At 50.6% G+C, this 16,282-nt stretch overlaps 1 protein-coding gene across 1 annotated transcript in view; it reads left to right on the top strand.

Moving 5' to 3' along the window:
- The window catches only part of LOC137424478 (fibronectin-like), an 82,230-nt gene that overhangs the window by 17,834 nt on the left and 48,114 nt on the right, over positions 1 to 16,282 (top strand). The window contains exon 5 of the mRNA XM_078775187.1: positions 3,669 to 4,031. Within this exon, the coding sequence (XP_078631313.1) occupies positions 3,669 to 4,031 (363 nt within the window). The remainder of the gene's footprint in view (positions 1 to 3,668; positions 4,032 to 16,282) is intronic.

Raw genomic sequence — 16,282 nt, 5'->3', positions numbered from 1 at the left:
AAACCCAACCCCGCATTGCTTTAACTCACCATTTTATATAAACCCAAACCTGCATCGTCTTAAATCACCATTTTATATAAACCCAAACCAGCATTGCCGTAACTCACCATTTTTTATAAACCCAAACCTGCATCGTCTTAAATCACCATTTTATATAAACGCAACCCCGCATTGCCTTAACTCACCATTTTATATAAACCCAACCCAGCATTGCTTTAACTCACCATTTTATATAACCCCAAACCTGCATTGCCTTAACTCAATATTTTATATAAACTCAAACCTTCATCACCATAGCTCACCATTTTATATAACCCCAAATCTGCATCGCCTCAACTCACCATTTTATATAACCCCAAACCTGCATCGCCATAACTCACCATTTTATATAACCCCAAACCTGCATCGCCTCAACTCACCATTTTATATAACCCCAAATCTGCATCGCCATAGCTCACCATTTTATATAACCCCAAACCTGCATCGCCTCAACTCACCATTTTATATAACCCCAAACCTGCATCGCCACAACTCACCATTTTATATAACCCCAAACCTGCATCGCCTCAACTCACCATTTTATATAACCCCAAATCTGCATCGCCACAACTCACCATTTTATATAACCCCAAACCTGCATCGCCTCAACTCACCATTTTATATAACCCCAAACCTGCATCGCCACAACTCACCATTTTATATAACCCCAAACCTGCATCGCCACAACTCACCATTTTATATAACCCCAAACCTGCATCGCCTCAACTCACCATTTTATATAACCCCAAACCTGCATCGCCTCAACTCACCATTTTATATAACCCCAAATCTGCATCGCCATAACTCACCATTTTATATAAACCCAAATCTGCATCGCCATAACTCACCATTTCATATAAATCCAAACCTGCATCACCTTAACTCTCCATCTTATATAAATCCAAACTTGCATCGCCTTAACTCACCATTTTATATAACCCCAAACCTGCATCGCCTCAACTCACCATTTTATATAACCCCAAACCTGCATCACCTTAACTCTCCATCTTATATAAATCCAAACCTGCATCGCCTTAACTCACCATTTTATATAAATCCAAACCTGCATCACTTTAACTCACCATTTTATATAAACCCAAACCTGCATCACCTTAACTCACCATTTTATATAACACCAAACCTGCATTGCCATAACTCACCATTTTATATAAACTCAAACCTGCATCACCTTAACTCACCATTTTATATAAATCCAAACCTGCATCGCCTAAACTCACCATTTTATATAACCCCAAACCTGCATTGCCATAACTCACCATTTTATATAAACTCAAACCTGCATCACCTTAACTCACCATTTTATATAACACCAAACCTGCATTGCCATAACTCACCATTTTATATAAACCCAAACCTGCATCACCTTAACTCACCATTTTATATAACACCAAACCTGCATTGCCATAACTCACCATTTTATATAAACTCAAACCTGCATCACCTTAACTCACCATTTTTTATAAACCCAAACCTGCATCGCCTTAACTCACCATTTTGGATAAACCACGTAAGTTCCCTGGGCAAGGGTTTGATTCCCGGTTCAATTCAGGGCGCATAATGTTCCCACTTATGTCAATTTAATATACTAGGACGTGCCCGCACGTACGTGCTTGCCCGTACGTGCTTGCCCGTACGTGCGTGCAAAAAAAAAACTTTGAAACCACGTGGCAGTAACGACCACAGAACCCCCCCCTCTATTTACATGAAATGGTTTGGTCCATTCGCAAAGCCAAAGCGAACGGCTTGCGAGTACGGTAGAACCCCCCCCCCCCCCCCTCTATTTACATGAAATGGTTTGGTCCATTCGCAAAGCCAAAGCGAACGGCTTGCGAGTACGGTGACCATACCTTGGGAACCACTTGTCCGATTAATTTCAAACCTTGAAAAGGCACATCCTCGGGTCCCCAGCAATATACCTGGCAAGTTTCAAGTATATCGGACCCGTGGTTGTCGAGAAACAGCGGTCACAGACACACAGACACACAGACACACACACATACACACACACACACAGAGATTACTGGAATTATAGATAGATATATATATATTGTTTATGAAAAAGTGCCTCTATTATAATGATGACCGTGAACAATGGTGGCGCACCAGCATTTGTTGTGTGGGTTCTGACCAACAGGTCTTTAGTGTTCCCATCTCAAAATTGTCCTGCCATACATCCACCATACTTAGGCAATGATTGCACAGTTTACAAGGATTTTGTGGCCAGGAAATAAGATATTGCAGTTAAAATTAGCGACTTCTGACTTTTAGTGGAGCCTGTGAAAGACACCAATCTACCTGTACTCACTCACTACTGCAAACAAGCGTTGTGATAGCTGCAACACTGCTACCTGTAGTATCAGTCAGCCAACATTTGTTTTTCAGCAATGCTAGCCCATTCTCCTGGGAGGGGAATTGATCCATAGACGAGTTTCGTGCTCACTCATCTAATTATCTGGCCTGGTGTTGGCTTAACGATTTAAGTGGCTGTACTGGCTGTACTGGCTTAAGATCTTCGAGAAATTCTTGAGTTTAAGCCTCTGTCATTCCATTGAAATAACACCAGGAGGTTTGACTCAGCCTGCCATCCTTCAGAGCTCAGCAAAATGAGTAACAGCTGACTGGCAACAGGGGCACCGCCTCGCATGACACAAGCAAATTTGAGATGACAGCGTTGTTGAATACACTGTATATTTCTAGTATGTTCTTGTGTTTTGCTTTAAAAATTGCACTTTTATAAGCTGTTGACTTTGTCCGTTTAGGCTCAATTTGTGCTATTTATTTGGTGCTGGAAGGAAATTCACAGAACACTACATTCATCCCGATTTACTAATCTGTATAAACCATGAGGTCTCCATGAAGGAAAAATAACTGACTGATCATATACCCTTCAATTATTTTTGGATTGAAAGTGAATGTTTTTTTGTTTTGGTTTTATGTTGGATTCTCCAGGCACATACTGTATAGCCCTCATCGAGGCCAGGTCTGAAATAAATGAGAAGAAAAGAACCACCATTGGAGACCATTTTCCCCCACAGAGCAGGGGTTGGCCTTTTTCGGGCACCGTGGTCCCCTTTTTGAAGCAATGTTTTACGGCCAGATGCCCTTCCTGCCGCCAACCCTGTTAGTCGCCTCTTGCAGCACACAGGGAATTACCAGTGAACTGGTACTCAATTTGCCGACCTCAGAAGGATGACAGGCTGAGTCAACCCCCCTGGCGTTAATTCAGTGATCGACTGGGATTGGAACCCAGGATCCTAGGATCCCAAGCCGGCACCCAAACCGCTAAGCCAACACTAGGCTTAAAAAAAGAGAAGAAAAGTGTGTGATGAAAAGTGTATGGTGTTTTTTTGCGAGAAAGAAAGATTGAAGCTAGGCAGGGAGATACAGTTCGAGTGAGACAGAAAGTAAGAGCAGCAATCCTGACATGGAGAATGTAAGATGGTTCCGGACACCACTTTAACGCTCCTAAGTCTTTAACGCTTTAACGCTCCTAAGAACGGTAGTACTACCTTGGGTGGTTGCTGTGTACAACCTTCTACATAAAAAAGTATTAATTTGTAAAAAATATATATATTGATTTGTAAAAAAAAAAAGATGTCTCCTTTCAGTTTCGCCAGTGCCCTGTGGTGGAGAAGTGCAAGCAGAAGGCTCGCTTGCATCCCCTGGATATCCACAAAGCATCTATTCAAGCATTGACTGCGTCTGGGACATCGAAGCTCCTGCTGGACACGTTGTGTTACTGACCGTGGTGGAACTGCGTTATGATATTTATACAATACCAACAGATTGTCGCTGGGGCTGGCTTGCTGTCGGATTCAAAAAGACGTCACAGAGAAACGTCACGATGTGCCATTATTTAGACGCTGGACGAACAATTATATCTCCATCCAACACGATGCGGCTATTTTATAAGAAAATGTCCTATTACGGGACGAGTTCCTTCAACGTCACTTTATCATCGAGAATCTTTGGTAAGACTTTCATTTTATGTCCTTGTTGGCAATGTTACTCTCTCTCTCATTGATATAAATGACAGGGAAACACAATATGCTCCATTGATATTATAATGTATTCTGCTTTGATCCTTGTCAGAATATTGTCTTCAGGTTTTGGGATTTGCAGTGGGTATGTGTTTTCCATAAAAACATCTATATTTGTTTCTGCTCTTGTTTAACATCAATGTGTTGACATTATATCGGAAAGTAGATTGATCGGAATGACCAACAGGCTGGAGCTGAAATTTACAAGTGACTTTGAATAACCAGAACAATTGATGAGCAGATTCCATTCCTAAAATATATTTAAAGTCAAGAGTTTCATTTAATAGAGATAATTTAGCAGCATTTACCTTCAGCAATTTAGCATTTAGCCTTTACCTTCTTAACTATATTTTTCAAAATCATGCAAATGTAAAGGCACAATAAGGGAATGTTGAAAGCTAAACCATCGTAATTAAACCAACAAACAGTATACTGCTATAGTGCTATACTATTATAAAAAGAGGTGTGTGTGTGTGTGTGTGTGTGTGTGTGTGTGTGTGTGTGTGTGTGTGTGTGTGTGTGTGTGTGTGTGTGTGTGTGTGTGTGTGTCGTTATCTCCAAATGTGGGTTTCAGAAGGTTGAACGAAGTCTTCCCAGGTCTCGAAGCATCCACCTCCATTTCAGTAAGGGATCATGATTCATGGACCAGTTTGTGAAGTTTTCTTATTGTCAAAGTTTTGTTCCGAGGGCTCTTTTGAGGATCGTCACCGATCCTTGGACAGCTTCCAATTGCAGTTTGTTTGTCATAATATTCCCAGGGATGGTTTTTAGGGTTTGGTATTTGGTGGCTTAGTGTTTGGTTTTAGGGCTTTAGGGCTTGATCCCAGGGATGGATCTCTGTAAAGTTTTTTAAATGTTTATTTTTTATTTTTTTATCATTCTGGTTCCTCCAATAATCACTGGTACAATTTTGGCACTCTTCAGCTTCAAGGATCTTTTCACTTCATTTTTGAGGGCTTCATATTTGGTCATTTTCTTGATTTCTGCATTGTTTAGGCCAAAATCACTGGGCACTTACACCTCAATTAGCAATGCCCTCTTTCATTTTTTGTACCTCAGTGCTATATCCGGTCGCAATGCTTTGTTTTCTATGTTCACGCTTGATGGGATCATCAGGTCATATGTGAGTGTTACTTTCTTGTTTTCACTGATTGCTTTTAGTTCATGTTTCCATGGGTTTTCTGGAACTGTGATATTGGGACTTTTGCAGATGTGCCAGTGGATTACTCAACATACTTTGTTGTGCCTTTGGGTGTACAGCTGTTCTGACGTGTTTACATCCTGATAGGAGGTGGCTCGTACTTTTGTATTTCTACCTTGCAGAACCTGCACTTGTCCGATTGACTCAGTCCCACCATTTTCTTAAATCCATTGGTATATATAGTGTCCTTGGTCTTTGGCATTTAGAATGATTCGTTCTCCATCCCAGTTGTGCTGACCTCTTCTTAGCCATTCCAAACAGCCTTCTTTGTCTACTCCCAATCTGACTAACTCTTTTTTTATATATACCTTTCTGCTCTCATAATTTTCCCAGTTGTCAGTGTATACTGTACAATATCAGTGTTGTCAGTTGATTTTTCGTTTTATATTTTTCTTTCTTCTTTTTTGCAATTGTTGGGGCTGTACTCGTTGTTTTGGTTTCTTGTGTGACATCTTCCATTGACACCTGTCTTCTAGGCGGGTTAGGGTTACCTTTTCTGGTTTGCTGTCTTCATGTTTCCTTACAAATTTGATTCATTAGTCTGCTGCACTTTTTTACGTATTCAGCCAATCCTACAGTCGTCATTCTGTGGTCTTGATTGAGCTCCATCAGGCCCCTACCTCCTTCTCGTCTTGGCAGGTACATTCTCGGGATGTATTGATTTTTGTAAAATATTTTCTGGATGGTGAGGAGTTGCCTTGTTTTGATATCCAGTTTATTGATTTCTGATTGTGGCCAGTTTATTATTCCGCAGCTGTATTGGAATACTGACATAGCGAGTTGGTTTATGGCTTTGATTTTGTTCCTTGGAGATTGGTTTGTTTTTAAGATCAGCCTCGTTCTACACAGGTATTCTTTGGTAATTGTTTTGCGCATTTGTTTGTGACATATTCGGTGGCCCTCTTCTACTCTGAGGTATTTGTATGATGGTTCGTTGTCTAGCTCCTGCATTGTTGTATCAAGGTCTATTTTTATGTTGTCTGTTTTTGTTGATCTACCTTGCACGAGTGTGCACTTGGCACAATTATCTCGGCCAAATTCCATTTGGATGTCATCGGAGAAACGTTTCACTAATTTCAGTTGTGCTGCCAATTTTTCATCTTTCATTGCAAAGAGTTTTGAAACGTCCATGTACAGTGGATGCTGTGGCGGACACGAAAGCCCACTGGCGTGGTGACATCATTCCGCGCACCAAGTGGGCGGCGGCCATGCCCGAGGGGTAGGCGTGGCCTCAGGATATACACCGGACGCGCAGCCCGGAGCGCGCCAGTGCTACAGTGACCTCTTTGAATAAAGAACATTAAACTTACCGCGTTGTCCGCTTCCTCCTTGGTAGCAAGTCGCGCGCGTAGCACCGCGTGCTAAATTGGTGACCTCCGACATTCGAGTCAGCTGTCGCTGACTACCCGAAACCGCCGCAACAATGGCTACCAACGCGGTCTCCATCAAGCTCCCGAATTCTGGGAGTCACAAGCCGAAGTTTGGTTCCTGCAGGCGGAAGCCCAGTTCCGACTTCGAGGCATCACGGTGGACGAGACCATGTACTGCCACGTGGTCGCCACCCTCGGGCCCGGCACGGCCACCCACGTCGTATCGGTCCTAAGGAATCCACCTGCCGACGGCAAGTACGAGGCGGTCAAGCGTCTCCTCCTCGCCACGTTCGGCCTTATGGTGGACGCACGGGCCGATCGCCTCTTGGACCTCCCCGAGATCGGGGACACGCGACCGTCGGTCCGTATGGACCATATGCTGGCGCTCATGGGCGACGAAACCCCAAACGCTCTATTCCGGGCGTTGTTTCGACGCCAGCTGCCAGCACGAGTCCGCCTCGCTTTGGCTGGTTCCGCGTTAACGGAACCCCGTGCGCTCGCTGCCGAGGCCGACAAATACTATGCGGCTTTGGACACGCAGGCAAGTCTTGGCGCGGTTGCCGCTCCCGAGGCTCCCGAGGCTCCCGAGGCTTTCCCCGATGCACCGCACCTCTTGTCCGCCGCCACGCCCTGCCCACCACCACCACCGCCGCCGCGAAGAAAACCGCGGCCTCCGACGCCGCAGCTGCCCGCCTGGTGTTTCTTCCACGCCAAGTTCGGCCACGAGGCTCGGCAGTGTCGCCCGCCGTGCTCATTCGGCAGGTCGGGAAACGGGCGAGCCGGCGCTCGGTGGCAATGGTGAGCGTCGGCAATTCCAACAGCCTTCTGTACATAACGGACACCTTGTCTGGGCGCCGTTACCTGTGCGATACGGGAGCGCAGGTGAGTGTCGTTCCTGCCGGTACGTCCGACAAGCACACCGCGGGCCGAGGTCCCGCGCTGCTTGCGGCCAATGGTACGTCTATACGCAAGTACGGAAAACGCTGTCTCTCCCTACGGTTCGGAGGTCAGGTTTTCCGTTGGTCGTTCGTTACGGCCGACGTGCCCATGGCACTGGTCGGCGCGGACTTCTTATGTGCTAATGGATTACTGGTCGATGTAAAGCGCAGAAGGCTTGTCCAGGCTGAGACGTTCAGCTCGCTCGCGTGTGCGCTGCCCGGCTCGTTGAGCAGCTCACAGAGCGGCTCATCGAGCGGCTCGCCGAGTGGCTTGCTGAGCGGTTCCGTTCCGGCCAGGTTCATCTGTACGCTTCCGGCAGCGGACGAATTCGCCCACCTCCTCGTGGGTTTTCCGGCCCTCACGCGGCCGACCTTCTCGGCGGGGACCGTCAAGCACGGGGTGGAACACCACATCCCCACCGCCGGGCCACCGGTCTATGCCCGGGCACGCCGCCTCGAGCCGACGAAGCTCACGGTAGCGAAAGCGGAGTTCGCTACACTGGAGCGGCTCGGCATCGTGCGGCGCTCCGAGAGCACGTGGGCGTCCCCGCTCCACATCGTGCCCAAGCCCGGCGGGGGATGGCGACCGTGCGGGGACTACCGGCGCCTCAACTACGCCACCACCCCCGACCGCTACCCCGTCCCCCACATTCAGGACTTTTCCGCCCGCTTGGCGAATATGTCCTTCTTTTCAAAGGTGGACCTCGTACGCGGCTACCATCAGGTCCCTGTCAGGTCGGAGGACATCCCGAAGACGGCTGTCATCACGCCATTCGGGCTTTTCGAATTCCTCCGGATGCCCTTCGGTTTGAAAAATGCGGCTTAGGCATTCCAGCGCCTCATGGACAGCGTCTTGCGTGACTTGGATTTTTTTGTACGTATACCTGGAAGACATCCTCGTCGCCAGCGCGTCCTGCGAAGAGCACCTTCACCATCTCCGCACACTCCTCGAACGTCTGGGCCAGCACGGCCTGATCGTGAACCCCGCCAAGTGCCGGTTCGGTGTCGCTGAAATCGACTTTTTGGGGCACCACGTCACCAAGCACGGGGCCGTCCCCCTACCGGCCAAGGTGGAGGCGGTGAAGGGGTTTCCGCGCCCCCGCACGATCAAGGGGCTCCAGCAGTTCCTGGGCATGGTAAACTATTACCATCGGTTCCTGCCCCGCATCGCCCAGCTCCTGCGCCCCTTACACGAGGCCCTTCGAGGGAGGCCGGGCAAAGGTGACGTTACGTGGACTGAGCAGATGGACGCGGCGTTCTCGGGCGTGAAGCTCGCCTTGGCCAACGCCACCATGCTCACGCACCGGGCGCTCGATGCACCGATCGCCCTCACCTCCGACGCCTCGGACTACGCGGTGGGCGCGGTGTACGAGCAATGGGTGCATGGAGCTTGGCAACCGCTGGCGTTCTTCAGCCGGCAGCTTCGCCCGCCCGAACGCCGTTACAGCACCTTCGACCGAGAGTTGCTTGGGCTTCACCTGGCGGTCAGGCACTTCCGCCATCTGCTCGAGGGCCGTGCGTTCACGGCCTTCGTCGACCACAAGCCGCTGGTTTTCGCGATGGGCAAGGTTGCCGAGCCGTGGTCGGCCCGGCAACAGCGGCACCTCGCGGCCGTGTCCGAGTACACGACGGACATCCGGCACGTCACGGGAAAGGACAACCCAGTGGCCGATTGCCTTTCCCGGGCCGTCGCCCACGCAGTCCACCTTGGCATCGACTATGCCCGGATGGCAGCGGACCAGGCCACCGACCCCCGGGGTCCAGGCCCTGCGGACCGCCATCACGGGCCTCCGCGTCACCGAGGTGCCCTTCGACGGTGCGGGCACGGCCCTCGTTTGCGACGTCTCCCTCGGGCGGCCTCGCCCCATCGTGCCCGCAGGCTGGCAGCGCCAGGTTTTTGACGCCATCCACGGCCTGTCCCACCCGGGCACGAGGGCCTCCCAGCGGTTGGTCGCCGACAAGTTTGTCTGGCATGGCCTCCGGAAGGCTGTCCGCGGCTGGACCAGGACGTGCCTCGCGTGCCAGCGCGCAAAGGTGCACCGACACACCCAGGCCCCCCTGGCCCCGTTTACGGTGCCGGAACGACGGTTCGACCACGTTCACGTGGACCTGGTGGGACCTCTGCCCTCCTCGCGGGGTTTCACCCATGTCCTCACCATGGTGGACCGCACCACCCGGTGGCCGGAGGCCGTGTCTTTGGCGGCGACGACGGCGGCAGACGTCGCGCAGGCGTTCATCGCCACCTGGGTCGCCCGGTTCGGCGCCCCCTCGGACAACTCGTCCGACCACGGCCCCCAGTTCACCTCGGAGCTCTGGGCCGCGGTCGCGTGGGGGCTCGGGGTCCAGCTGCACCGAACCACGGCCTACCACCCCCAGGCCAACGGCCTGTGCGAGCGATTCCACCGCTCGTTGAAGGCCGTGCTCCGGGCCACCCTCCGCGACGGCGGCTGGGTCGACAGGCTCCCCTGGGTCCTGCTGGGCCTCTGGACGGCGGCCAAGGAGGACCTGCGCGCAGCCGCGGCGGAGTTAGTCTTTGGACAACCACTGCGGGTGCTGGGCGAGTTCCTCCCCGACCCCACGGCACCTTGGTCCGCGGCGCAGGAGCGTTCTGCTTTGCAGGAGACCGCCCGGAGGTTCGCCCCGGTGCTGACGGCGCACCACGGGCACCCTCCTACACACGTCGCCCCGGAGCTTCACACCGCGGAGTACGTCTTCGTCCGGCACGACGCCCACCGGACACCACTGCGGCCCCCGTACGACGGGCCTTTCCGCGTGCTGGAGACCGGGGTGAAACATTTCACCCTGGACATCGGCGGCACTCCTGACCGGGTCTCCATAGACCGCCTCAAGGCGGCCCACCTCGACGTGGACCACCCACCGCCGGTGGCTCGGCCCCCTAGTCGGGGCCGCCCCCCTGCGGGCGGACCCCAGGCACCGCCCAGCACTGCAGGCACGCCGCCCCCCGGCCCGGCACCCATCCCAGGTACAGCCGGGGGCATCCCACCTGGCATCCCTGCACCCCGGACGCCGCCGGTCGCCAGAGGGCGCTTCGGCCGGTTCATCCGTGTGCCCCGCAAACTGGCCCTCCAGGTGCGTGGGAATTCTGGGGGGGGGGCGCGTGTGGCGGACACGAAAGCCCACTGACGTGGTGACATCATTCCGCGCACCAAGTGGGCGGCGGCCACGCCCGAGGGGTAGGCGTGGCCTCAGGATATACACCGGGCGCGCAGCCCGGAGCGCGCCAGTGCTACAGTGACCTCTTTGAATAAAGAACATTAAACTTACCGCGTTGTCCGCTTCCTCCTTGGTAGCAAGTCGCGCGCGTAGCACCGCGTGCTAAAATGTCACCTTTCCCATTTTTTGGTATGTTCTACTATTGGTTGTTACTGTGTATCCATGTCCTTGGCTCATTGATGAGGTGACTTATGGCGCTTTGCCATTGCACAGAAGTTTCCTTGTTTTGATATCCAGTTTATTGATTTCTGATTGTGGCCAGTTTATTATTCCGCAGCTGTATCGGAATACTGACATAGCCAGTTGGTTTATGGCTTTGATTTCGTTCCTTGGTTTGTTTTTAAGATCAGCCTCGTGATATGGTACGGCACTTTACAGTACGGTCCGGAACGGCACTGTACAGTACGGTATGGTATTTTACAGTATGGTACGGCACTGTACAGTACGGTACGGCACTGTACAGTACGGTCCGGAACGTCTCTGTACAGTACAGTATGGTATGGCATTGTACAGTACGGTACGGCACTGTACAGTATGGTCCGGCACTGTACAGTACCGTTCGGTGTGACACTGTACAGTACGTTCGGTACGGTACAGTACGGTAATCCCTGTGTCGTTTTTCCATCGTATAACAGAACCGTGAAAATAGGCGGAGTTATCTGAAGTGACGAAAAAAAACAATGACCACTGTGGTGACGTAATTTCTCATGTGTTTTACCACTTTGAAGTCTTTCGAGCAGCCCCACTACAGTTGTTGTGATATTTTAGTTTTATATAACCTTGTTCTAGTTTTTAATCTTTTCGCGGCACCGTTTGGCCGACCGTTCGACCCCCGCATCCAGCAAACGCTGAGATATGCTTTGGAAGACCCTCTCATTTCGTATGCTGGACTTCAGATCTCGTTGGATGTGGTCTTCCGACCAAACACCGATGAGGGCCTGCACCTCAGCAGCCGACCAAACTGAACTCTCCAGGTTTTCCATGTATTTTTTCTGAATCTTATTGTTACGTGGTCCTCCCGGTAACTACCTGGTCTTGGTGACCCCCGGACCGTGGGAGGGACCCCGCCAGAAAGATATATGATTTATACGCTGTCGTAACGCAATCAATATGAAAGACACAACAATTCAAGTCAATAAGAAACCCCCACACCAAGGATCCGGATTAATGGATAATATATTCCCAATCAATCAACCACACTCAACAATCAATCAACAATATTACTCAGATGGCCATCTCATATATTTCCCCCCTTTCCCCACTCACGACCCCTCAATAGTCACTGTCCCTCACAATGTCTCTGGGCCCCTCCAGACCAGGGTGAAGGTCGACTTCTCCGCACACGGGCGGTTGAACGGACCCCTGGCTGACGTGCTCCAACGTGCACGTCGCGTACCGGGAACAGCTGCTGCAGCGCACACCTCCTTGCAAAGCAAAGCGGGCAAAGCAAAGCGCGGCTCGCAAAGCACGCGAGGCCCAAGGTGCGACCCGTACGCGTCCTTGTAGACGTTGAGGCGAACTGTGCCGGATGCTTGGTTCCGTGCACGAACCCACGGCAACTTGACGCGTAACCGGTAATTACCCCGCGCAGGTAACTCCTCTCGCCAGACGGGCTTTCAAACGCAGCGTTCCCCACACTGCTCAATATCGACACCACTCGCGTCGGAGCTGGGTGAGGAGGAAGAAGATCGCCGCTTCTCCAGGACCTCGTGTCTTGTTTTTTTCCTTCCGGTTCACTATCCCGTTTCCGGTCTCCTGTTATCCGGAGCCTCTCTAACCATTTAACCACAACAACCTTTCATAGAATAAACATTAATAAGCAATGACATGAATAGTAATTCACCTAAATCCGGGATCCGTAACACTCCCCCCTTCAAGAAAGAAAGTTTGAACCCCGCGAAAACTTTCTGGGCCGGCCCACTTTGATAAACAAACCCGATACCCCAAATCATCAGTTCCCCCCGGGCACAATTATCGCATCTCAACAATAAAGCAACAAACTTTCCCCAAAACCCCCCAGAGATTCCAAGGCAATTCCCTGTAGACCAAGCGTCAACAACTTCGAGTTGCTCTTGGGTGGAGGCCCAGCTGAGTACTCACTACATGGACGCCTTAAGGAATGTGGGGTTCACGGTTAGTCCGGGGAGGAAAGTTCATTACATGGACGCCTTTAAGAACGTGGAGTTCACGGTTAGTCCGTGCAGGAACGTTCCCTACCGGGACGCCTTTTAAGAACGTGGCGTTCACGGTTAGCCCGTGTAGGAGCCCAGGCTCGGCGGCTCCGCCGTATATAGAGTGCTTCAACTTCTCCGGACTCCTAACAGTTACGGTAGGACCCCTTGTCCCAGCAGTCACCTGACTGGCGGTCTCCTTCTTGGCCAGTCCTCTGCCAATCATTCTTTCAGGAGATGCCGTAACTCTGGGAGCCTCCATAGTAATATCAGCTGCTGCCAACACCAAAACTACCGCCAAGTGGTCCTCTTCTGTAGACCTCTCGACGCCTACGAAATGCCTTCCCTACTGTTATGGTCCGACCCTCCAAATCCTTACCATTCCAATTCTTCTCTGCCTCCCTGGCGTCTTTTGTGCTTGCAAACGTGACAAAGCCGAACCCTCTGGACCGTTGCGTTTCCCTGTCTTTTACCACCCGCACTTCCACCAGCAGCCCATATCTGTTGAAGACAGAGGTCAGAACTTCTTCCTCTGTGTTGAAGTTCAGTCCCCCTACAAATAACTTGGCACTTTTGTCGCCATCCCGAGCTGGGGTGGTGTTATTTCCCCTGCGGTGCTCTTTACCCACCTCGGGTTACCATAAATTTGCCCCCCGGCCAAATCATTCCCGATAATCACAGATACTCCCCCTACAGGAAGCGTGGCTTGTAAACCGACGGTGACCGGTCCTGACACCAAATCGGATTCCAAATGGATACCATGAAGTGGGGCACTAACACAGCCACCGATCCCTTGTAACCGAACCCTATCACCAGTTGCGGTACTCTTTGACAATGGCAAAATGCCTTCAAGCATTAAGGATTGATGGGCTCCTGTGTCCATCAATACCCTAACAGGTCTTGGGTTAGTCAAGTCTCCCTCGAGTGAGACCAACCCCTCATAAATAAATGGTTGGTAACTCTTCTGTGGGCCATTTCTTACGCTTGCCATCGCATTCGGAGTTGTAATAGTCGGACTCTGCTCTGGGTTTTCCCTTTTCATGAGATAACAACTGGACATCAAGTGTCCAGGTTTCTTGCAAAAAGCGCAAGTAGGTCCGGAGGAAAAACTCGTGGTCTGCCTCGGGCCCCCCGAAAAATAAGTTTGTCCTGGGCCCGTCGCCCTCTGATTTCGAACAGTTCGGGTATCAGCGTTGTCCCCATAATCATCTCGAGGCCGCCGCCATGTATCGTCGTTCTCCGCACCTGCTGTTCCACAACTCCCCTGCGGAAATCTAGGCGAGGAGTTCGGTTCGTGGACCCCTATCCGGTGTGTTAAGGCATAATCATCTGCCATGGTGGCTGCGTCCCACAACTTCGGTACTTTCTTTTCCTGCAGGTACACTTTGATGTCCTCGTGGACACACTGTTGAAATTCCTCCACCAGGATCAAGTCACGCAATGCTTCGAAGTCGTTCCCGACTCCTTTTGACTCACACCACCGATCAAACATATTTTCTTTCACTCTGGCAAACTCCACATGGGTCTCACTCTCCCTCTTCCTGGCATTCCTGAATTTTTGCCGGTACGCTACAGGAACCAACTCATAGGCTTTGAGAATGTGCTTCTTCAATACCTCATAATCTGGACATTGGTCCATTGGTAGCGCCGAATAAATATCTTGAGCTTTACCCACCAGCACACTTTGCACTAGTGTGGTCCAGGCCTCCTCCGGCCAGTTTAACTGTCGAGCCACTTTCTCAAAGTGTGGAAAAAAATTTACCTTCACCCAAGACTTTACCACAATTTCTCAAAAATTTACCAATTAATAATTAATTAATAAATTTTAATTACAAAAAATTATTATTTTATTATGTTATACAATTTTAGATCCCGGAATTCAATTGGACGAGCCCCCAATTCTGTTACGTGGTCCTCCCGGTAACTACCTGGTCTTGGTGCCCCCGGACCGTGGGAGGGACCCCGCCAGAAAGATATATGATTTATACGCTGTCGTAACGCAATCAATATGAAAGACACAACAATTCAAGTCAATAAGAAACCCCCACACCAAGGATCCGGATTAATGGATAATATATTCCCAATCAATCAACCACACTCAACAATCAATCAACAATATTACTCAGATGGCCATCTCATATATTTCCCCCCTTTCCCCACTCACGACCCCTCAATAGTCACTGTCCCTCACAATGTCTCTGGGCCCCTCCAGACCAGGGTGAAGGTCGACTTCTCCGCACACGGGCGGTTGAACGGACCCCTGGCTGACGTGCTCCATCATGCACGTCGCGTACCGGGAACAGCTGCTGCAGCGCACACCTCCTTGCAAAGCAAAGCGGGCAAAGCAAAGCGCGGCTCGCAAAGCGCGCGAGGCCCAAGGTGCGACCCGTACGCGTCCTTGTAGACGTTGAGGCGAACTGTGCCGGACGCTTGGTTCCGTGCACGAACCCACGGCAACTTGACGCGTAACCGGTAATTACCCCGCGCAGGTAACTCCTCTCGCCAGACGGGCTTTCAAACGCAGCGTTCCCCACGCTGCTCAATATCGACACCGCTCGCGTCGGAGCTGGGCGAGGAGGAAGAAGATCGCAGCTGGTCCAGGACCTCGTGTCTTGTTTTTTTCCTTCCGGTTCACTATCCCGTTTCCGGTCTCCTGTTATCCGGAGCCTCTCTAACCATTTAACCACAACAACCTTTAATAGAATAAACATTAATAAGCAATGACATGAATAGTAATTCACCTAAATCCGGGATCCGTAACACTTATCACTTATGCTTTAGCTATATTCTCTCCAGAATTGTGGTATTACAAAATGGCGGTTGGGTCTGAACGTAGCGTGACGGTTCTGTGACGATTGCGATTGACCATTCAACGGTCTGCAGTATTGCTAGCTCCACCCATAGGCCCGGGTTCGGCTCGCGTTGTACCTATCCATAGCAGGAACCAAATTTAGCATGGGTACTTAGGTACGGTACGGTACGGTTCGCTTGGCAATGGAAAAACGAAAAAACCGATTTTGGTTACAGTACGGTACGGTACCATGGTGGAAAAGCGCCATTAGTGGGTGCAGAGCCAGACAAAACAAAGGGGGGGGGGGGGCAAGACTGTCTCCCTGGAAGATCCCACGCCATATCTTCACATTTGCGATTTGGTATTTTGATATTTCCATCTTAAGTACTGTAATATCAATGTGGTATTCCAGAGCTCCATTGCTTTGTCAATCATCTTGATTATTTGGGGATTTATCCTATACATTTGCATACATTT

Source organism: Myxine glutinosa, chromosome 4, assembly GCF_964187855.1.
Source record: "Myxine glutinosa chromosome 4, kmMyxGlut1.1, whole genome shotgun sequence".
Taxonomy (NCBI): domain Eukaryota; kingdom Metazoa; phylum Chordata; class Myxini; order Myxiniformes; family Myxinidae; genus Myxine; species Myxine glutinosa.
Note: the sequence above shows the minus strand (reverse complement) of the source record. Positions and strands in the feature narration are given on the sequence as shown.